This window comes from Macrobrachium nipponense, chromosome 1 (genome assembly GCF_015104395.2).
Source record: "Macrobrachium nipponense isolate FS-2020 chromosome 1, ASM1510439v2, whole genome shotgun sequence".
NCBI lineage: Eukaryota > Metazoa > Arthropoda > Malacostraca > Decapoda > Palaemonidae > Macrobrachium > Macrobrachium nipponense.
In genome coordinates, this window is record NC_087200.1 from 147,542,224 (window position 1) to 147,567,121 (window position 24,898).

The 24,898-nt window shown below is 41.5% G+C and overlaps 1 protein-coding gene across 1 annotated transcript in view; it reads left to right on the plus strand.

Moving 5' to 3' along the window:
• The window catches only part of LOC135219734 (E3 ubiquitin-protein ligase Nedd-4-like), a 284,620-nt gene that overhangs the window by 78,815 nt on the left and 180,907 nt on the right, over window positions 1-24,898 (plus strand). Inside the window, 2 exon segments of the mRNA XM_064256741.1 lie at window positions 8,990-9,131; window positions 12,429-12,584. Coding sequence (XP_064112811.1) covers window positions 8,990-9,131; window positions 12,429-12,584 — 298 coding nt within the window.

Below are 24,898 nucleotides of genomic sequence, written 5' to 3' on the forward strand. Positions count from 1 at the left end.
CATCATAGGGATTCCAGTCTGACTCTGGTGAGTCGACTTTGGCTTCGTTGTGGATATCATAAAAATCGTCTTTGGTACAACTCATAGCATTTTTAAAAATTATTTTATGACATTCTCCTGGTAAACTGATGAGGAGGACTTTCTTAGGTAACTGGACATACGTCCAGCTGTCCCCTGAGAAAAACCTCTTGCTCAAAGGAGATACTTGATAGTCTCCATCCGTGAAGAGACAGGGATTCTATCAACTGGTGAAACCTTTCCACAGGGATTCTACCAACTGGTGAAACCTTTCCACATGAGGCTGGCAAAGAAGTTGCCGCCACTGAAAATCTTTCTTGGCACCTCTGACAGAAGAGACAGAAGGTCCGGGAACCACTCTGCTTGAGGCCACAGAGGAGCCACCAAAGGGAGGAAAGGCATACACCTCGAGGTTGTCCCAAGGGTGTTGGAAGGTGTCCTCTGCCATAGCATAAGGATCTAGGACTACTGAACAGTAAACTAAAAGCTTTCTGTTGAAGTGAGTGTCGAAGAGGTGTAGCATAGGCCTCCCCAAACCTGAAGGAGCCTTTCTGCCACAACCTGATACAGAGACCACTCTGTGCCCAGGATTTGGTTCTGATGACTCAGCCTGTCAGCGACCACATTGCTCTTGCCTGGAATGTACCTGGCAGAGAGCCCCACTGATTTGTCAATCACCCACTGGTGTAACTCAACTGTCAACGAATGGAGGTGATGAGACACCATATCCCCCATTTGTTCACATAGACGACCACCGTAGTGTAGTCAGACATCAGAACCACTGAATGACTCTACCTTCTCCCAAAACTCTCTCAAACTCAGAAAAGATGCTTTCAGCTCCAAAATGTTGATGCGTAGCAGTTTGTCTTCCGCACTCCAAACCCCTGACATAAGGAGGTCTCCCAGATGAGCTCCCCAACCCAAGATGGAGATATTTGAAAACAGAAGGAAGTCTGGAGGGGGAGAACGTAGAGGAATTCCCACCAAGAGATTCTGTTCGTCCAACCACCAACAAAGGTCATGCTTCACCTCTTCAGACAGAGGGGTACTCTGTAGAGGGGAATCTCCCACTTGGGACCAGAAGTCTTTGTGTCCATTGTGAGAGCAAAGATGGAGACGACCATGAGGGACCTGCTATCCCCAGAAGGACCTGCCACTGGTGAGCCGGCTGTTCTGGTTGTGATAGGAACTTGCAACTTCTCTAACCTCTGGTGTGATGGAAAACTCGACGCTACTGTATCTATAACTATAACTTGATAAAGAGCTTTCTGGCTGGGAACCAGATTCGACTTCTCTAGGTTTACTAATATGCCTAGCTCCCGACAAAACTGAAGAAGACAATCTCTGTCCTGTAGCAGTTTCTTCTTGGAGCTTGCTAACACCAGCCAGTCGTCAAGGTACCTTAACAGGCAAATCCCTTGAGCATGAGCCCATGTTTAGACAAGGGCAAAGACCCTTGTGGACGCTTAAGGGGACACAGTCAACTCGAATCACAGGACCTTGAACTGAAAGATCTGCTCTCCCAGAGTGAAGCGAAGAAACTTTTTGGACAATGGTTGTATTGGAATCAGAAAGTAAGCATTCTTCGAGTCTATTGACAAGAAGAAGTCATTGTCTCTTATTGCTGCCAACACTGTTCGAGGTGTCTCCATCTTAAACCTTGTCTTCCTGACAAAATGATTCAAGGTGGAAAGGTCGAGTACCAGTCTCTAGTCGCTTGTCGCTTTTGGTACTATAAAAATCCAACTATGGAACCCCAGTGAAGGACGCTTTACTTCTTCTATCGCACCCTTGTTCAGCATTTTCAACACTTCCTCCCGAAGAGCTAAGAACCTCGGGGAGTTGCGAGCATATTTCCAACTGAGAAGGGGCCTGTCTGAGATTGGGGGGGAGGGAAGTTAAATAGTAGTAGGTTTCCCACCCACAGAATATCTACTACCCATTTCTCCTCCCCATATCTTTGCCACTTGGCCCACTGGCCTGCCAGGCATCCCCCTACTCATGGCAACGGAGAGGGACAGGCACCCTCTCTATTGACCACCACCTCTTCTCCTTCCTCTAGATCCCCTCCAGGCTTGTGGGGGCGTGATTGAAAGGGACGTTGCTGCTAGTTAGACTTGGCCTTTGAGGGAGATTGGGAGACTTGCAGAAGCAAAACTCTTAGAAGATTTAACAGGCGAAGATCTCGTCTGTCGCTGAGGAGGAGGGTGTTTTGAACGTGCCTCCGACTTAGATACTGCTTGATGAACTAACCTGTCTTTAGTATCTGCCCGTCAATTGTATTCTCTAATTCAGTATTCAGTCCTCGGAAACAGAAACTGCAAATCAAGAAGATCTCCATTCCTGAGAGCTGACAAAGACTCAGTCCACTGAACTTGCCACCTTGGACAGTGCTGCTTCTCTCCTGGCCAGGAGATGTTGGCCCACAAGTTTGCACTAATGTCTATGGAGTGGGGAAGAACTCACTATACAGTGGGCCCCCCATATTCGTGTTCTCCTGATTCGCGGATTTCTTTCTGGACCAATCTACCCATTATTCGTGGGAAATTTGCCTGTTCACGGTATTTTTCTATGAGAAATATCCAGAAATTCCTGGTTTTTTATCAGTTTCATCATAAAATGCACTTTTTGTGATTAAACTTTAAAAAAAAAAGGTATAAAAAATTTTAGTGGGTTTTTCTTGAGTTTTTCCTACCAAAATAGGCCATTTTCAGAGTTTTAATAGAAGTTCTAACTATTTGTGGATTCTAAACGTTCCGGGGGGGGGTCTGGTACACATCCCCCGTGAATACGGGGGACCACTGTACCTCCTTCAGACCTATGCGAAGCAATTTGGCTATCGCAGTGGACCACAAGTCCAGCCATGAGACTGTCTGGAAGATGGAAGCAGCCATAGTATCCATAGCTAAGACCTCTTGTAATGACAAGGAAGGACCTTCTGACTTAACCTGCTACAGTGTTAGACCAGGCTTAAGATGGATCACATCCGGGTTAAGGTGGCGAGACATCAAATGAACTACATTAGTGGAGCAGTGCTTTCTATGCCACATAATAAGAGGAGGAAGAAACTTGGACAATCTATTGGAAAGTAGAGAGCCATCTCGGTCGAAAACCAAAGATGGACTGAGTGTGATCCGACGGGAAGTTCAAAAGAAGTTCTAGAATCTTGTCTGGCACCCAGTAAGGCCTCTATACGTGTTGCGGTGATAGAAGACCAAACCTGCATCCTACACTCAAGATTGTTGAACTCAGGAATCAGATCAATAACCTCCGCGAAGGAGGATATAAATTCTTGTCTCCCTCCCTCCTCCTGCTCCAGCAATGGTGACCGACAACACAAAGAAGAAGGCTTGGCAGTATCCTCCTCCTTTTTTAACAACACTGGTGATCCCTAGGAAGCTTAGCATTCTGGACATCATCACACAACAACACTTATACACGGTCCCGGCTCAAACCATGTACACTATTGCGGAAACGATCACGTACACGCACGTCAGGCAAAACCCCTACGCATTCACGGGAGGAATCACATATGACAATGAATGTCGCCAAAGAGAGCTACCTGAAGGAGATTGACTCTTAAGATTAAAGTCTCATCCAGGAAAACGAGAAACACGTCTGTGGGTCAGGGAAGCCTCACGTTCCCGACTGTCAACCGAAGTCTTGTTGAGCGAAGAATCCTTTAGACTCAGCTTGAACCACCTCCGTATCTGTACCCTTTGACCTTTTAATCGGCGCCTTATCGTCCGTACGCCAACGAGAAACAGATGAAGAGGGGGTAGCACCTCCGAAATAGTCACCACATACGTGCAAGGATGGGACACTTCAGCGCACAGAAGGTGAAGAAACACTCGTTACTCTCAACACTCATACTGTCACGAACACGTCCATGAGATGGAGAGACACGGCTGTGAAGAGAAGACGACGATGCATTACTCGCATTTACAGGAGAGACACGGCCATGTATTGAAGAAGAGGATGTCTTCCTTCCTCAAGCTTCACAGCCAACCTCTCAAACACAAACGTGTGAGGGAGAAACACGACCTTTTGGGGCAGAAGGGGAAGCACTCCTCTCACTTGCACGAAGATGGACATGCATGGGAGAGACACGGTCATGAGAGGCAGGAGGCGATGCACTCCTTTTTCCCGCAGAAGATGAAGCCACAAAGTCCTTCATCCTCCATCTGACACGATGGTGAGGCTGTGATGGAGAAGAAGCAGGAGAAGGAGTGAAACTCTCCTTTGTATGAGGTCTCTTAATAGCAGGTGGTGGAGATGAGACCTTACATTTACAACTCTTCTTCGTAGAGAAGGCAAAAAACCTCTCTTCCAAAACAGTCCAGCCTCTTGAAAACTGCTTGAAACAATGCCTCAGATGGCTGCGCGAGAGAGGACAATGACGTCATATCGGGAAGAGATGACGTCATAGTGACGGGAGGATGAGTGGCCACTGCATCTGATGTCATAGGCTGAGAGGATGCTGGGAGCGATATCACGATATCTAAGACCAGCGCTAGTCGATGGCCTCTCTTGCGGAGGAATAAGGCACGACCCAGTGAGCATTGGCAAAGACAAGGAAGCTCCATAAGATGACAGCACACGAGAGCCAGTAGAGGAGTCCTGGGGGAGGAAGGACTGCAATAGGGCCGGTGGGTGGGTACTTGCCTCCAAGAAATGCAACAACAGCCCATCCAAGGAAGGTGAACCCTGTAGCCCAAGCGACGCCCAACACAGCCGCCATCTTGGATGACTCCGAACCTGAACTAAGGAATTAAATGATGTAACCTCCTCCCTCTCGGGAAGATTATTAGAACCCGAGGGAGAGGTGTCTACATTAAACATAACATCATCATGTAGTACTCCCGATATTTGCATCGATGAATCAGTGGAAGTAAAGGAAGGTGACATGGGAACACTTGAACTAACCACAAGGAGAGCGATTGCAGGAGAGGGGGGAAGATGAATCATCCAGTTGAGAAGAAGAAAACCCTTCCCAAGAAGGAAGAGTCGAAACTGCCTTGTTCCCTCTTCTTATAAAACACTCCGCTGTGACTTAGGCCAGGAACGACATTCCGGGCAGGGATTAGTTATAGTACAATGATTTGCTCTGCTGTAGTCATAGATGTTAGAAATCTTTTGCACTGAAGTCCCAGAATGCCTGGGCACGTGTTGACGAGGCTGTGAAGACTTGGAGGAATCCATAATAAACAGAAACAATCACATACAACACGCTGAAAAGGAAAGAAACACAGGCACAAAACAATTGGTTTGGAAGGAGAGCAAAAGCATTAGTGTCTACTCTCCAAGGCGGTTAAGGAAAAGATTGATATGTCGCGAGGTTCGGTGTGTGGTCTCTGACCAGCTATCACCTCATACGCGCAGGAGTTGCCAGATCTCACAGATTCCTTGCTTTACAATTTTTTATTGTTTTAACCGGTTACCAGCTGGCGCTTGGAAGTTATCCTATTGTTAAGACTGAAGGTTTGTTAGCTATGAAAACTGCAAATTGATTAAAAATTTGCCGTATTTTCACATTTTCCCTTTATTTTTTTTTTTTTTTTTTCTTTTTTAATGCAGCAAGCATCAAGTGAGGCAGCACACAAAGATGTTTGTAACTGTTTATAACAGTTCAGTCTTACGAACGATAATTGTGTACAATAATTATTGTTCATTCTTTTATTAGCGGTTGTTTGAGAATGGTGATAATGATGCTTAAACAAAACAATGGTTTCCCTTTTAGGCAATGTCTGTATGAAAACATGATATGGAATCAGCTTTGTTAAACCCAGCTTCGATAATTTACGAAAACAAGTTCCATACGGCAACTAAAGAGTGATGAAATCGGTAACACACTATCAGCTGATTATTTAAGACTGAACAAAACTAGAATGCAAATGGCGCATCATCGCTCTGTTCATATACGTATTGTTATACGATAATAGGCTACATGCAATATGATTACAGAAAAAGAAATTTAATTAAAATTATCATCATTCTCGATACAATTATTATTCAACTTTTGCAAGTGGATATCTATCAATGTAACTACCTAACAGCTAGCTCTCTCTCTCTCTCTCTCTCTCTCTCTCTCTCTCTCTCTCTCTCTCTCTCTCTCTCCTCATCGTCTCCTCTCTCTGCTCTCTCCTCTCTCTCATTCATCCTCTCATTTCTCCTCTCGCTCTCAGGAATATTTAATATTTTGAAAAAATACAGTACGTAATTTGTGGATACAGTACAATGTTGCTGTACAAAAAAAAATATTAGTGATGATTTGAGCCACGGACAAGTGAATGATGTGTTGTCAGAGGGAAAGGTTTTTCAAGAGGAGATGCAGAGGCTATTGCATGATGCAGGAGAAAATCTTCTAGCCTCATCTACCTGGCAATGTCTACTTGTGAGACCGTTGTAATACAGATTGCTAATTTCCTCAGTGTTTAAATATAGAGGCCTGGACCTTTCATCAAATTAAGATATTATCGACCTGCTTAAGTCCTTCAACACGAAGCAGACAGTTCGGTCTGGAATCTGGATGTGGTCCTGAAATGGTTAACCAATCTACCTTTTGAATCCATTTGTTCTACTTCCTCTAGGAATCTTACTCGCAAGACACGCTTCTTTGCATTAGCCACGGGTAAACAAAGTGAAATTCAAGCTAGTGAGAAAAGGGTAGGTTTTCCCCAAGGAGAATCATTCTAATCCTTCACCCCAGGCTTTTTGGAAAAAACAGGACTTGTCCAAACCCTTGGCTTGTTCTTTTTCCATTAAGAATTTAACAGATGTTCTTGGCCAAGAAGAAGAAGAAGAGAGAACTCTGTCCAGTCAGAGCTCTTAGATACTATCTGATGAATAGGCTAGAAAAAACGGGTTCATTCAGTAACTTCTGGTGTTCAGTTATGAACCCTTCTCCTCTCTCTAAGAGCACCTTGTCATTCTTCCTCCGAGGTTTGATTTCAGAGGCACACTTCCCAGATCAAGGAGGATATTATACCAAATTTTAAAGTGAAAGCTCATAATATTAAAGCGGTATCAACCTCTTTGGCTTTCGGGCATAAAATGCCCCAGACTTCCATTATTCAGTTGACCTACTGGAAGTGCATGTCTAATTTACCCCCCACTATATGAAGAAAGTGGAAACTTCGGTAAATGCAGTACCTTGGAACCGTTATTGGTGGCAGGCTTGTTATTGGGTGAGTAATTATAGGAAGCGCACTTTTTCTTCTAGTATGTATTTGCCTTGGTGTAGAATTTTTGAGTTTTGGGGAGCCTGGGGGTAAAGGCAGTTCCCAATTATCAGCGGGGGTTCCGTTCTCAGTGGGTACTGATAAGCAAAAACTACCATTAACCGAAACTCAGTAACTTATGGTGCTTATGGTGCCAAGTTTTGGTTAATGGCACCTCTGTTGGTTATGTTACAATGCCAGAACTCTATTTTCGACACCTTATGGCACCGATAACCAAAACTTGGGCTGTTGTGGCACCATAAACATAAACCGCTGATTTTATGGCGCTAGACAAGCACCATAAAAACAAGATTGCCATTAACCGAGTTTGCCAATAACTTGGGACTGCCTGTGCAATGTACCTAGCAACCAGTCTTAGTGGATAGGTTGCAGTATTTTTAAGTGTTTTCAAAGTAGTGACATTGTTGTCTGATTGTTTTTAATTTTGGTACTGTGCCCAGAGCAAGGGCACCTTTGTATGGTTTGCTAGCTATCGGGCCTTTCCTCCTCTGCAAAGCTCCCACTTAAGTATAGGGCTTAATATCCACACCACTACAGGTTAAGACGAGACCAACCAGAAGCAGTATTCACCTGCAGTAGCTCCCTAAATAGGTAAGGAAACTACAATTATTGCATTCAATGCTGGCAAAATTTCTATTTCAAAGACATAACCATACCTTAATGGTTTGGAGTAGAATATCTATCTACATGTATCCCACCTCCATTCATTGTGGGATTTAGCTATTTAATTATTTGGTAAGTTGCTTAAATGAAAATGAAATTTTCATAATATAAAGTTTTATTGTCATACATATAGTTACCAAGTAGTTACAGAGTCAGAGCCCGCCCTCCTGCCCACTTAAGGACATAACGCCACAAATGAATTGAACTTATCTGGTGGGTTGTTTCCTATGTGTTCTGATAGTGGGCGGGAGCTGTCACCTACACAAAACAGTAGAAGCGCTATTGTGAATTTTTTAAAAAGTTGCTGAGGAAAAACTTTTGCTGTTATTACTTGTTAAGTATTTATGAAACTTTATCATATGAAAATATTTTTCGTCTTTTTACTGTTCTAACATCCGAATTGATTCCATAAAATGCTGCATGATTTAAAAATTAAGTGAAAATAGTATAATCTATGACTTGTAAGTTAACTCAGGAATGTAAACTTCAACAAAAATTATTCACTTGCTAACATATTAAAAGCCAAGTTACGAACAATTCAGGATACAGACAGCCATCCGGAACATAACTCATTCGTAAGTTGGGTAGTGACCATAATGTAAATAATGAGATAAAACTGTAAAAATACAGAGCAAGAATGATTTAATCAATCATGTCTTAACCACAAAACGTTGTATGTCAAGACCATCTTAACCCAAGGATTGCCTGCATTTGTATCTTAAACACTTGTTTTCTTTTTCTAGAATAGCAGTAAAGCATTTAAAAAGTGCAGTAATTGATAAATACTGCTGAAACTGTAAATATTATTTTCACTAGTTAGTCTTTACATCTTTCAGTTATTCTTGTAAGCAGGAAAGAACCATTTGGCAATTGTGTTGTCTGATGCTCATTTTTAAGTTGATAACAAACTCACTTGAACTACAAAATGTTAAGTTGAGGTTACAACTATTTTTCATTGAAGTTACTGTTGTCTTGCAATGATCAAGTTATTCAGAATTAAGAAGTCTTTATTGTTCAAGTCTTCTTTGTGTTTAGTATAGGACAAAAGGCTAATGGCAATCATACAGTTCACAGGGAACTAATGAGCAGGAGAGATATCAGCGGTTGGAATCTGCTCAGAATGAATTTCGAAATGAATTCCGTCGCCGATTCCATATATCTGTGGATGACAATGAAGTCTCCAGAGGATCTGATAACGTTCTGCAACGGGTAAGTCTGTTGCTTTGTGTTTGTTAGGGAAGTTTATTCTGTTTAGAAAATGAAAAAGTAAGTTGACCTGCTTCAATGCATTTAGCTCAGTTGACATTTGCACATTTTAAGGTTATGGCTTTAAATATTCAGTGCACTCCACTAGAAATGCACTGTTCATTTTGTCATTGCATGAAGCATGTGGAAGTTGGAGTATTTTATTTTTACAAGCAGACTGCTACTCATGAGTAGAATTGAAAAAAATTTGTCAGATCAGGACTTCGTAAATTAGTGAAGATTCCAGGTGAATAGATTGGATTCATAATTCTGTTAAAACCAAGAAAAAGTTTTATAAGATTAGTTTTCTTTAAATATATAAGTTGTTCATTAATACATTCAAAGATGTTTTGTTTTCAGAAAAGAGGCTTGTTTTTATGTGGTTGCCAGTTAAATGTTTTAAAGGCAATTCTTTTATCATGATAAATTCCATTATTGCCAGCATACTTTTGTTTATGATCTGTAATGGGTACTACATTAGTAGCTATAGTGCTGTTGGTAATAGTCATGTGCAGCGGGTGATACTGCCTTGTGTTATTGCAGCCACCATAACAGATGCATAAGCAGGTTAAACCTGTTTATAATTTTGATTTTATATTATTTTAATTAGTATAGGTTTGTCATTTATTACTCTGATATTAGGTTGTCATTGCCAAGATCAAGCCATTTTGTACTATGTCCAGTGTCTATTTTTAATAAGACTGGTAAAGGATGACATAACTTATTTGTTAGTCAATCCTCATTAGGTCTTGTTAGTCTCCCCTCTTTAAAAGAATCAGTCACTTTCTGAGATTTCTTCCAATGCTCATGCTGCAAAGGTCCAAAGGAAATCGTATTCCAACAACAGTTGTCATAAAAGATGCAAGTTACTTGCTTGTAGAATAGTTTTAGGGTAATCAAACATCAGAGGATAAACAAGAAACCAGTCGAGTCCCTGTATGCTGCATTTGTGAAAGGTTTGTACCACATTTTGCAGCAGCCTTTGTGTGACCTAGTGAATTGTTCAATTAGAAAATGCAATTTTGCCGGCAGATAACAGGTTCAAGAGATTTTTTTTTTCAGACCCATGTATGTAAATGTATTTACCATGGTCATATGCAAGAATTCAGTTTTACCCTTGGATACTTCCAGATCCTTGGTTTTGAAAGTTGAATTGCCTATTGCACCTCCAGTACAAGCTTAACTGGTAACCTACATTGCACTTTAGGTGGGGAGTGCTGCAAGACAGACTTAACTGTTAACTTTTTCTAGCCTGGTCCTTAGTGGTTTACAGAACATTTTTTCATACTGTCTTTGCTGAGAATAATTCGTAATATGACCAAAGAATCTTTGTCGTACTCTTACCATCCCACATAAGTTAATAAATTTTCATGGTTGGAAGTTTTCCAAGTTTTAGATATTTTCACTAGCTGTTGGAGTGAAAATTGGTAATCTTGTTGGACGGCTGACAAAGAACAAAGATGCTGAAAAGGACATTTGTGGTTGGTTCAATAAATATGATATGTATGTTCTGCTTGCTGTCACTTTTCAGAGGCAGAGTTTTCATTTTGCTTGGTGAATGCACAACAAATTGTCCATCTTTGCCATAGATGTACATAAATTACTAATATCTTCAGTACTCTTGACAGTGGGGACTTTCTCTTTATGGTGCCTTTACTGTCAAGTATTTTCCTGTTTGTCAAGTCATGGCTGAAGGGAAGCCTCCCAGGTCATCGGTATGTCAGTCGAGCAAGTGCCTGACGAGTTAGATCTTAGTCTGGTTTTCAGTCAGCCTTTCCTTCTGCAAATTGGTTCCATGCTGAGTAAGCCACATCCAGAATACTGTGCCACTGCTTCATGGTGTACTTTGGTTGACAAGGAGTAACATGTTGAAATTGACCCAACATATGACAGTTTACAATGAAAATGGCCATACTAGCACTTTTTGGTAAACTTCTCTTGTCCCCAATATACAGTCTGAATTTTTAGAAATATAATGGCTTTGTAGTATTATTCCTCATGTAGCCATTATAGTGAAACTTTCATAATTGCTTTGTAAGTATATTTATGGTCATTCATTGAATAGTTTAACTTGGTTGTTCAGATCATTTTGTCATAAAAGAGAACTATTAGTGGCTTGAATTTTATATTTTGGACTGCTCTGCTGTTATTAGACATCACTGAGTTTACTGAGAAATGTTTTCACAGAATCTTTGAGCTCATTTTGATCCTTTTATGTAGATACTTAGATACAATCTGTAACAAAGCTTTCTTTGAGAGTTTTTAAGCTCTTTGTGAGGATTGTACATGAAATATGTAACAGTTGTTGTATCATAGTCAAATTTATGCATTTTTTGCATGTTAGGAATGACAGTGTGTGTGTTGCATTGCTTTGTGGCAAGAATTATTCTATGATTGCATGTGTAATACTTTTTACTGATTTTTCCAGTTTCTTGATTTTATCTCGTGATTTTTTTCTTTTCCATACAGCTTTTAATTGGTTGATCAAGTGACCTTATGTAAATGTAGATCATTAAGAATCCACAGAGGTGTGTCTTTAGTCAGCAATGCTGAGCTTATGAGATAGATTACACTTACAGAGTTGCCAATATAACCAAGTTGGTGAAATCAGCAGACTCTTTGCTGGTCGATATGTCTGTATTCTTTTAGATTATTCCCAGGAAGGTTTTTGAATACATAGTACTTGGTATCACCTAGATGTTAGTGGTTTTTTACTGTAAATTGGCTGTGTAAGTGCTTTAATGCATTCTTAGCCAAATATTAATTTCATAAGGGTTGTTTTGTATGTCCTAAAAATTTCTTAGTGACAGAAAAAAATAAATAAACTTTTTGATGAAAGTGAATTAGATGCTTATTTCATTATCAAGATGAATTACTTGGGCTTTTTATTTTATCAGATGGGTTTCTCAATTAGTTGTCAGTATATATTTCTTTTGGAATGTAACACAAGGTGCAAAGAAACATGCCAAGGTAACTCAAGGCTATTTTTGCAAAATTGAGTATGTTTTATGAAGGGATTTTTTAAAGGTTTGACCGACTTTGGCACTTTGTTGGTATTTGAAATTTCATACGACGTCTCACAGAAAGTAAGCAGTACTGGTTATGAACATTTTTGGAAGAATAGCCTCTGATAATGACATTTTTTATATAGAATTGGAAGTGGTGTTATGGATAACATCGTTTGTTTTAACCTTCCCTCTGTAAGCATGTGGCCATTTCTGTTGCATGTTGACTTGACGTTGTGATTTGATTGAACTTTAGCAACCTGTGGGAGGAGAGGGGGATGATGAAGACGATGATGGTGATGATGATGGTGAGGAGGAGGAGGATGAGGATGAGGGAGAGGAAGATGAAAATGAAGAGGGAGAACACCATGAAGAGAGACAGCCTCGCTTTGAGGAAGTTGCCTCAAAAGAGGTGAGAAATCAAGAACAGAAAAGTTTGGCTAACAATGTAGTTGCTGTAGATCCCCTCGCAGTTGTAGGTGTAGTGTGTGAAGCCTCTTCATATCTGTTGCAGATTATTTGATACAACAATCTCATATCTGTAGGCTTTAAAGTTAGGTATGATCCTATTATGTAGGGAATCTTCACTTTTAGGGTTTGATAAAACCTGCAGACGAATTTCATGTCAAGATATGATGAATTTAGGTTGAATGTTATTTCAGTCCTGAATCAAATTATGATGATGCTGTGTCACCATAGATTTTCTTTGTTTTACTCTGGAGTTTGACTTTTCTCAATGCTTTTAATTACCCATGCTTCATCCATTTGATTTCTTTTGCTTTCAGTTTCATCTTTTACACCCTTAAAGTTTATTCATTTTACACTGTAGTTTGCAGACTTTTGTATTTAAATGTTTATTTTTGGCTTAAATAATATAAAATATATTTTAGAAAGTTTGTTTATGGACTGCTCAACTAGTATTACCTTTATGTTGCAAAATAAAGACTTCTAACTTTGCTTTGTGATGGGAATAAACTTTAATAGGAAATTTTTAAATTTTGTGTAAGGTAGTACAGTGGTCCCCCCCTTATTCACAGGGGATGCATATCAGAACCCCCCCATGTGAATAGTTAGGACCTGTAAATAGTTGGAACCCTTATAAAAATGCTTAAAACCTCCTATTTTGTTAGTTAAAACTCAAAAAAACCATTAAAAATTTTAATACCTGTTTTTTTTTAATAGTTTTATCACAAAAAGAGCATTTTATGATGAAATTGGTTAAAATAATCAGGAATTTGTAGATATTTCTCATAGAAAAATATGGCGAATAGGCAAATTTTCCATGAATAAGGAAGGGGGGGGGGGAGAAATGTTCCCAGAGAGAAATCTGTGAAGGCGCAAGTCTGCGAATCTGGAGATGTGAATATGGGGGGTCCACTGTACTTGGTCTGTTGTCACCTATAAGTTGAGTATTGCTTAATATCCATGGGAACAGCTCCTGTAACAGATATTAATGCTGAAGCCCATTTGAATGGAATGAGGGTTGTGGTAAAAGAATTCATTTGTATTCATGCTTCATCTTATTGTATAGAAACCAAAACAAGATGGGGAAAGCTGCCTAAAACAAGTCTTGCCTCAATAAAAACTTTTGTTGATAGACTTCAGCTTTTAAGTAATACCAAGCCAGCCTCTTGTAAAGGGGCAGGTTGCAGGAGTCATGAAATATGGAAAAGGTAGAGACTTCAGATTCTGTATGTGAACATGAATGATTGGCCTAATCTTATGGTCCTCAAGTTTGTGATTGTCCCATCTGTGGGACTATCATGTCTGATGTGATCAAGGAGGCATACAATTAAGAAGTTCTTTAGAGTGGTGCCCAAAAGTAATATCTTGTAAAGAAGTATGGAGACAACCCTTTAACAGAGATGAAATGAGTAAGAGTCAGATCATTGATTAAATGGAATTCATTGATTCTATTCATCGAGTTCAAAGTGGAAAGTGTTGCCATGAAAAAAGAGAGAGCAAAATTCTATACAGTGAAAAATGCCACAAGATGCTACTATGCACTTCTTACTCTTCTGGAATTGTGACTTAACAAGGGTTGGGTTTTCACTAAACATTGTCTTAATTTATAGTAGGAAATGAGATAAGGGGACTGGGTCAAAGATAAGTTTTTGTTTGTTGTGACTGAACATTCTTTATTGATATCAGAAACTCTTGCAGGAAAAGGTGAAGGGAAAGATTGTAAACCCTGAGCTTACTTCATTATTTCAAGACGTCTTATGATCTTTCCTTTCACCTTTTTCTGTGAGAATGATATTGAAATACCACAGGGCCATTGTGGTATTGGATGAATTATTTAATGATTGATAGTAGGAAATGTGATACTAGGAACAGGTAAAAGATAACTTTCCTGGAAGGTTTTAATTATTATTGGAGGAACCTATTATCTTTTAATAAATAAAAAAAAGACCTCAAGGCAAGAAGTTGACACAGATCAAACCCGTTCTTTATTATAAAATACCAATTTATTTCTCCATAAATTGGCTATATTTCTTTTAAGTTGTTGGAGTTTGATAAGTACATACACATGGTACATAGTCCCTGAGTGTAGGAATGCAATGTAGCATAGATAAATATATTTTAAGTGGTTATGTTAAACTATGTAATGCTTATGATCTTTTGTTTTTTCTGAATATGGCCTAGTGATTTACTCAGATTTACATAAAGTTACTTATTTTTAATTGTATTGAAATTTTAAATTTGCTTAGTTTGTTTCATTTTTGCCTTCATTTATGTCCATCTGTTTGATTTGAGCAGAGGCATATGAAACTGTCTAGTTGATTTATAAAGAAATATTGGCTCACTCTGATCCAGTTAATGTTATTTTAACCCTTAAACACTGAGCCTCTATTTACCAAAGTGTCTGTCAAATGCCAGTGGCGTTCTGGAGTTGGCGCCGTAGCTGAAAAAAAGTTTTTGTACATTCAACTTCCCTGTCAGATATATACTTAGCTATAGACTCCGTCGTTCCCAACAGAAATTCGAATTTCGCGGCACACGCTACAGGTAGGTCAGGTGATCTACCGCCCTGCCGCTGGGTGGCAGGAATAGGAACCATTCCCGTTTTCTAATCAGATCTTCTCTGTCGCCGGTGCCTACAACATCGTTGTTGGTACCTCCTGACTTGATTTTCGTATTTTCATCGCTGTTGATCTTCTGGACTGTCTTTTTGGTGACGTATTTGGATCTGTGGTTTGGCATACTCTTTTGTGGACTGTTTTTTGGATTTTGCTTTGGATTGTGCTCAAAATGTCTTACTCTAGCTGCGAAGTTAGAAGATGTGTGAATGAGGGTTGTTTGGTGAGACTACCGAAAGTGTCGTTAGATCCTCACAATGTATGCAAGAGGTGTAGGGGGTATGAATGCTCTAGAAATAACACTTGCAATGCATGCGTGAATATGATTGAGGAAGAATGGAAAACTCTAGATTCCTACTTAAGAAAACTAGAGAGAGATAGGGTTAGAAAAGCTGCCTCTAGAAGCTTGAGTAGATCTCGCTCTAACGAGCCAGTTAGTATGACTAACCCCCAATTAATTGCTTCCTCACATGCAGTATCACCCTCTCCCATAGCAGATTATGCAAATTCTGCTACGGAGATTGCAAATCTGAAGACCGCATTAAGAAGGATGGAGCTTAAAATGCAAGCTCTTCAAGGTAAGACTGTGGAAAGTGACGTAAGTGTCCCCAGTGTAGTGGAGGGTGCATCTGATCGGCTTTGTCTTGCTCCCAGGCCTAGACCTCTTCCAAGCTTCCAGGCCCAGAGGAGAAGGAATGTCGACAGCCGTATGGAGGTTATGGAGAATCCCCACCGATCAGGCGTCCCCTCGGCAGAATCTGTAGCGTCCCAGACTGCCAAGGATTGCCATTGGAAAGGCATCCTAAAAGAGTGCTTTTCGTCATACGATTCGTCTCCCCGCAGAAGTGGATGGACTTCCGACGAACTATCGCGTCCGATCAAGAGGAGTTGGAAAGCGCCTACGCTGGACTTGAGCCCGGAACGTTTCCTGGAGGATTCTCCCTACGAGAGGAAAAGAGCCAAGAGGACATGGAATTCTCCTGCTCTAAGATCATGATCGCCTACGCCTTCCAGGGCGCATTCTCCTATTCCTAATAAGGAAAAGGAACAAACAGCGACAGATATCCTACTTAAAATGCAGGAACAGATATCTTCATTAGTAGGAGTATTAAGAAAAGACCCTCCCAGGAGAAAATACACTTTTCTTCCTGTTAAGAGATCTCGTACGGTGGGCGTTGCTGGTGGATGCTTTTTGCAAGCACAGCCTTCTCCTGACAGGGATGCAAGATGTCGCACAGGTGGCCGTCATCCTTGTCAGGAGGGCTTCAATGATGATCGGGCTTTTTCGCGGGATCGGCATTCGCCTGACAGGGACGCAAGATGTCGCACAGGCGGCCGTCACCCTTGTCGGGAGGGATCTGACCCTGCTAAAAACCCTTCACCTTGCGAGAAGAGACGCTCTCCCTCGGCTGATAATGATTCTCCTGTGGAACTTGACTTAGAAGATGTCTGACACGGAAGCTCAAAAGGGAGCGGGACTCTCGGACTACAAATCTTTGGCAGCTCTTTTGCTCCAAGAATTTGGAGATTCTCCAAGTCCTGCCTCCCCTCCGTCTCCTCGGTCGCTGTTCACAAGCACGAAGACCTCAAAATCGTCCTCCTCCTTGAAGATGCGGCCAACAATGTCCATGAAGAAAGCTTTGCAGTCTTTTGGAAATTGGCTCAGCTCCAGGGAGGAGGCGGGAAAGACTGTCTTTACCTGCCCTCCCTCCAGACTTTCTGGGAGGAGGGGTATTTTGTATGAGACAGGCGAAGCAATGGGACTCGCCCTCCCAGCTTCTGCTGAAGCAGATTTCTCAATGCTTGTGGACGCGTCGAGGAGACAGTCCCTCTCTTCAGCTAAGACAACGTGGGGAATGTCTGAAATGGATCATCACCTCATGGGATTGTTCCATGTCTTGGAAGTTTTTAACTTTCTGGACTGGTCCCTTGGAGTGATGGCCAAAAAGACACAGGACAATGAATGCCCGAGCCCCGAAGTCCTTAATAGTATTTTGGCTTGCATGGATAAGGCGGTGCAAGACGGATCTGGGGAAGTGGCCTCCCTTTTCGGGGCGGGAATACTTAAGAAGAGAGCTGTATTCAGTTCCTTACTTACTAAAGCTGTCTCGCCGGTACAGAGGTCGTCCCTACTGTACGCCCCTCTGTCAAACCAGCTTTTCCCTTCTCAGTTAGTGAGAGATATTTCTCACTTACTGAGAAGGCGACACAAGATCTGCTGGTCCAGTCGACCAAAAAGGCGAGACCAGCTGTTCCCGCTACGAAGAAGGAGACACGGAACCCAAAGCCGCCCTTTCGAGGGAGTTCGTCTTCCCTGCCCTCCTTTAGGAAGAGAGGAGCGAAAAGGAGAGGTAGGGCTTCTGCCTTTAGACCTACCAAGAAAAACAAGTGAAGTTCAAGTCCTCCAAGCACCAGTAGGTGCCAGACTTCTGAAGTTCTCAGAAGAATGGGGGTTGAAAAGAGGATATCTCATCCCCTTCAGAGACAGGCCTCCCTTGACGTCTATCCCAAGGGAACTGTCGGCGAAGTACACGGACCCTGTCAAGAGGGAGACCCTGCTTCAGCTAGTAGAACAAATGTTGGAGAAGGAGGCCATAGAATTAGTACAGGACCCACACTCTCAAGGCTTTTACAATCGACTGTTCCTCGTACCAAAACCCTGGGGGGGGGGTTGGAGACCTGTCCTGGATGTGAGCGCACTGAACCGATTCGTAGAGAAACAGAAGTTCTCTATGGAAACTTCCAACTCGGTTCTTGCTGCTCTGCATCCAGGAGATTGGATGGTCTCCTTGGACCTACAGGACGCGTATTTTCACGTCCCCCTGCATCCTTCATCGAGGAAATACCTGCAGTTCATGATGCAGGGCAGGGTCTTTCAATTCAGGGCTCTGTGCTTCGGCTTGTCTACGGCTCCTCAAGTGGTCACGAGCCGGATGAGGAACGTAGCACGATGGCTTCATCTGGAGGGGGTGAACATATCCCTTTATTTGGACGACTGGCTAATAAGGGCCAAATTGAAACAACAGTGTTTGGAGGACTTGGAAACGACTTTGGATCTCGTTTGCTCACTCGGACTGCTCGTGAACCTCGAGAAGTCTCAGATGATCCCCAGCCAGAACATTGTCTATCTGGGGATTCAGATGGATTCTCGGGATTTTCGAGCGTTTCCGTCGCAAGACAAAATTGCTCGAGGCTTGGAGAAAGTCTCAACCTTCTTAGGGAAAGAACGAAGCTCGGCGAGGGAATGGCTAAGTCTTCTGGGCACCCTTTCGTCGCTGGAGCAGTTAGTTTCCCTAGGGAGGCTCAATCTGAGACCGCTGCAGTTCTACCTGCAAAGGATGTGGAACCGAAAGAAGAGGATCTTTCGGATTCATTTCCCAGCCAACAAGAGATCAAGTCACACCTGAAGTGGTGGTTAACCCCTCTTCAAAAGAACGAAGGAATATCCCTCTCGATTCGGAACCCTCTCCTAGTGTTGTTTTCCGACGCCTCGGAAACGGGATGGGGAGCAACACTAGGGAAGAAAGAAGTGTCAGGCACCTGGACAAAAGAACAGGTGTCCTGGCATATAAACTTATGGCTGTTCATCTAGCCTTGAAGAACTTTGAGTCGGAGGTCAGAGGCGTGGTAGTCCAGGTAAACTCGGACAATACCACGGCTCTGGCTTACATCCGAAAACGGGGGGACTCACTCGTTCACACTATACAAGATAGCGAGAGACCTCTTGATATGGGCAGAGGAACGAGGCATTGTGCTATTGACGAGGTTTATTCAAGGAACCAAGAATGTAAGAGCAGACAGACTCGGCAGGAAGAACCAGGTCCTTCCAACAGAGTGGACCCTCCACTCCGAAGTCTGCCGAAAGCTCTGGTCCCTCTGGGGGAAGCCTCAGATAGACCTGTTCGCCACGTTCCTCTCCAGAAGGATGGAAAACTTTTGCTCCATAGTGGAAGATCCCAGAGCAATAGCAATAGATGCCCTTCTCATGGACTGGTCGGGCATAGATGCCTACGCTTTTCCCCCCATTCAAAATTCTGGGGGAAGTGCTAAGGAAGTTCCGTTCCTTGGAGGCAACGAAACTAACGCTCATCGCCCCCTTTTGGCCCGCTCGAGATTGGTTCACAGAAGTACTGGAATGGACGGTGGACTTCCCCAGATCTCTTCCCGAAAGGACATCTGCTCAAACAACCCCACTTCAAGAGGTTTCACGGAAACCTCCCCGCTCTCTCCCTGACTGCCTTTCGACTATCGAAAGACTTGTCAGAGCGAGAGGCTTTTCTCAAAAAGCTGCGAGCGCGATCGCCAGAGCCCGCAGATCCCCTACTCTGCGGGTTTATCAATCGAAGTGGGAAGTCTTCCGTAGATGGTGTAGGTCGAAGAAGCTGTCCTCATCCAATACCTCTGTGACCGATATTGCTGATTTTCTTCTCTTCCTACGAGAAGAATCACGCTTAGCTGTTTCGACCATTAAAGGATACGGAAGCATGCTCTCTGCTGTATTCAGAAACAGGGGCCTGAGCATAGAGGATAACAAGGATCTCCATGATCTGATACGAGCCTTTGAAACTACAAAGACTAAGTCCTCTCTCCCACCAAGTTGGAATCTGTATGTGGTCCTCCAGTTCCTCTCTTCAGATAGGTTCGAACCTCCGCATAAAGCATCTTTTAGAGACCTCTCGAGGAAGTGCATTTTTCTCTTGGCCCTCGCGACTGCCAAGAGGGTCAGTGAAATACATGCATTGGACTCTTGGGTAGGTTTTAAAGGAGATTCTGCGGTTGTCTCTTTCCAACCTCTGTTTCTGGCTAAAAATGAGAACACTTCTAAACCTTGGCCCATAAGTTTTGAGGTCAAGGGACACTCTCCTCTTGTAGGTAGAGAGCCAGAAAGGTCTCTCTGTCCAGTCAGAGCACTGAAGTTCTATCTTAAAAAGAAGAGTCAACTTCAGGGTTGCAGTCAGAGTCTATGGTGTGCGGTAAGGGACCCGAAGAGACCAATGTCAAAGAACGTATTAGCGTTCTTCGTTAGAAATGTAATAACGGAGGCTCACATGAAATGCCAAGAGAAAGCCTTGAATTCAGCTGCTTAGGGTTAGAGCACATGAAGTACGTGCAGTTGCGACTTCCTTAGCCTTTAATAGGAATATGTCAATGAAAGACATTTTAGCAGCAACGTATTGGAGATGCAACTCGGTATTTGCTTCCCATTACTTAAAAGACGTCAGAGTGACATACGAAAAGTGCTTTTCTCTTGGACCTTATGTATCAGCGGATACTGTGATGGGACAGGGAGCTGGTGCTGATCCTTAAATAATTAATGTTTTTTAATCTGAAAAAGTTTGGTTTTGAGTTTTTAGGGTTGTTTGAAAGGATGTTGGGGGATAACTTTTCAATCGTAGTACTAACCTTGGTGTTAGGATCAGGTGATCGGGATCGGTGTTATGCTTCTTGATGATGCCATTTGGCAAGGTGTTTTGTCATGAAAGTGGATAAGACCCCATTGACAAAGATCCTCAGGTTCTATCGAGTAAGTGGATAAGACCCCGTTGAAGACCATCAAGAACTCTTAGCATGAGGTCACTACCTCGCTGAGGCTCTTGAGGCGATGTAAGCTCCTAGGCAGTAGCCATGAAGTCTTTCGCCGACACAGGTAGGAACCAAGGTTTCTTATATAATTGTTACCTGCAACGTATGTTGTTTTCCTGTCTATTCAGTAATTAGCTGTCTCTTACCCTCCGCCAAAGGTGCCAATCAGGTAAGTATATATCTGACAGGGAAGTTGAATGTACAAAAATTATATTGTCATGATACAATAAAGTTTTGTACATGCTTATCTGGCAGATATATACAATTTAATGGCCCACCCAGCCTCCCCTCAGGAGACAGGTGGAAGAGAAAATCTGATTAGAAAACGGGAATGGTTCCTATTCCTGCCACCCAGCGGCAGGGGGGTAGATCACCTGACCTACCTGTAGCGTGTGCCGCGAATTTCGAATTTCTGTCGGGAACGACGGAGTCTATAGCTAAGTATATATCTGCCAGGTAAGTATGTACAAAACTTTATTGTATCATGACAATATCATTTTTTTTTTTTAATCAGCACGCTTAGTTTTTGAGATTAAGAGTTCATTTTTGCCTCCTTTTTTTTTTGTCATTGCCTGAAGTTTAGTATGCAACCATCAGAAATGAAAAAAAATATTATCATATATAAATATTGGAATATATGACCGCGAAAAAAATTTCATATATAATTGTATACAAAACGTGCTGTGAGCAAAACGGTTAAAGCTTAAAGCTAATGAGTTAATTTTTGTTTTTGTAGTGTACGCTAAATTGTGATGATTTTGGTATTTACAGTCCCGGACCCCCCGGATTCGCGGACTCACACATTCGCGGATTTCTCTCAGGAAAGTTTCCCCACATTATTCGCAGAAAATTCGCACATTCGCAGTCTTTTTTTATAAGAAATATCCACGAATTCCTGTTTTTTTTTTTTTTTTTTTTTTTTTTAATAATCAATTTTGTCATAAAAGGCGCTTTTTGTGATTAAACTATCAAGAAAAACAACGTATGATAATTTTTATTGGGTTTTTCTTGAGTTTTAACTGACATAATAGGCTGTTTTTAGAGTTTTTATAGGTGTTCCAAACATTTGCAGATTCTAACTATTCACTGGGGGGTTCTGATACGCATCCCCCGCAAATAAGGGGGTGGGGGGGACCACTGTATAACAAATTGTAAAACGATCAAAGGAAGACAGAGAAAATATTATCACAAAATGATGCATGAATTTGTAACGTATGGACGTAAAAACAAGTTTTTCCAAAAGTTCACCATAAATTGAAATATTGTGCTAGAGACTTCCCGTTTGTTGCAAAATGAAGGTAATTGATTGAATATTACTAGACTGTAAGTGTTGTAGCTTACAATTGCAGTTTTCTACCATTTCGGTCAAGTTAAAGTTGACCGAAGGACGAATTTTTTGTATTTATCGTGATTTATATGAAAATATTTTAAAATTGATAAAAGCTACAACCATGAGTTATTTTTTGTTGTATTCTACATGAAGTTGCGCATATATTTAAAACTTTATGTAACGGCTAATATAAAAAGTGTAAATATTACGACAAAGTGACTAAAGAATTTCTGAGATTTTCAGCCGAGTTACCGCATGGACGTATGGAAAAAGTTTTTTCAAAAATTCACTATAAATCGAAATATTGTGCTAGAGACTTCCTTTTTGTTGCAAAATGAAGGTAAATGATTGAATAATACTAGAATGTAAGATTTTTAGCTTACAATTGCACTTTTCTACCATTTTGGTTGAGTCAAAGTTGACTGAAGGTTGAAATTTTTGCACTTATCGTTATTTATAGGAAAATATTTCAAAACTTATAAAAGCTACAACCATGGGTTGTTTTTTTTATTTTACATAAAATTGCGCACATTTTCATATATAAAACTCTATTTAATGGCTAATATAAAAGTGTGCAAAAATTACGTCAAAGTGACGAAAGAATTTCTGAGATGCGTCGCTGATGCTTTCTAGTCCGAGAAGAAAGCAATTCGCGCATGTGCACCTGGGTAACGCCTGTAAACAAAACAACAGCGTGATCCGTGAACTCCCAGCATCCCTCAAGGCGCGTGATTTAAAATTTTCGCAAACTAGGCCTATAACTATTTTTCTGCGAATATTTAAAAAAAAAACTTTTTGTAGTTGACGTACCATACGTCCACTTAGCATCCAACAGACAATTTTAGTCGACTTATAATACGTCCAGTCGGCGTTCAAGGGTTAATGTGCATCATAATTTTAATTTGTATCCAGGATCTGTCCTTTTCTTTGTTAGTGTAAGTTTTATATGCAAGCAGTTGAAGAAAAATTACCTTCCAGCTGTATGTGATTGAAAATATAAAAGGCACAGTATTTAGATAACTATTTTAATTTTTGCCATTACATTTATGAGAGAAAAGTTCAGTGGCAGTTGGGAATAGCTATGTTGATTGTCTTAAGGGAATTTTTTAATCTCTTGTTTGGCTCTTTGAGTTTCCATTGGCATGTCTTGTTTCAAAGTATAGTCTGTACCAAATTGTTATTAAAATGTAGAAATTTAGGTTGTATATGTAACTTACCAAGTAATTACATAGATATTAGTTGCTACTTTAACGACAGGTTTAGATTTGAAATCGGCGGTAACGCTGTGTTTTTTGGTGCAGGTAAATGCCCAGCCCACTACCCGGGAAGTATAGGTACAACATAGCTGAAGAACTCGGTTCGTTTCTGCTGCTCAACGACCAAACACAGTTGTTAAACAGCTTTGTTTTGGTTTGTCAGAATTGTTCATTGGATGTTCTTACGTAGAGTCAAAGGATTTGGTGAAGTATTCTGTACTTGTGTAGTCTCTGCTTTAAATTTGCTTAGCTTAGAAAAGCTTAGTTGACTTTTTTTATTGGATTGTGATTTATTTTGTCAGACTAGTGTTTCTAGTAAGCGGTATTGCTGCAAGAGCTCTTGCTGCAATAGTAGGTTGATGTCTTTAAAATATGACCTGCATTCAATTTTTTAACATTGCTGAGGACAAATCTGCACTTCCGACTTAACGCTGAAGAGTGTAAAGACTGGGCTGACGGTAAGTGGAGAATTTTAACTTATCATTCAGACAAGTTAGGAAAGCTAGACAGAGAAAGACTGCTGCTAGAGCTGAGGCTAGAGCATTAGTGTCTTCACCTAAGTTACCGGTTCTTTCAACATCTGTGAATGCTTTTTCTCCAATTCCCAGTTCTCTTGCGCTCCCTTCTACTCCGTTACCTGGCTCTCATCCCCTGACTCTAGTGCCATTACCAGTCCCGAAGCCCAGGTTGACAAGAAGTTTGATGCCTTATTGAACACCACCGCTCAAATAGGAGCTCTAGTGAAGGTCCTGTTGGACAAGGCAAGTTTTAGTGACTGTTGCAATTGGTTTGTCAGTGGAGGGAGTAGCTACTCGTCCCACTGATGCTTCTAGACGGAGGTCCCTGACAAACTCCCCTAAACCTGGGAGGAGGCAAACTGTAAGTCTAAGGGAGGTCAGTGGGGTTTACCCACAAGTAGTTGCTTCCTTAAGCAAACTTGTTGCTATTTCCCAGGTGTCAGTGGATAACCCCTGGAAAGGTGTTGAGGTGGAGCTTCACTTCACTTCATACCTTATCTTCCAGTGGATCAGACTTTGATGGGTCTAAGGGCCATAGCTGGCATTTCCAAAATTCTTCCAGGCCATTGAAAAGGCTTTTGATGGAGGAACACTCTCCCTTAATCCCTCGTAAGCGCCACAGGGATCAAGAACCTTTTTGTAGCTTTTGGGATAATGCAGATGTCTAGCTACTGTCCGAGCAGTTGGCTCCTAATTGTCCAATGGGAGCAATTTGCCCATTGGCTCCCAAACACTCAGTGTGAGCAAAACATAGTAAAGTGTAAGATTATTCTCTTATTTCTGAAGGTCCTTCAGATTCTGTGGACTCTCCATTAACTGGGGGTCAACTGGTATCAGTGCCCACTCTTATGAATAAGGAAGTGACAGGTGTGTTTAACACCTCTTGTCGAGGACTTGGTTCCACCTTTTCGCCCGGAATTGACTTTTGTACCTCTCCGTCTGGCTCAGGATCCCTCTCT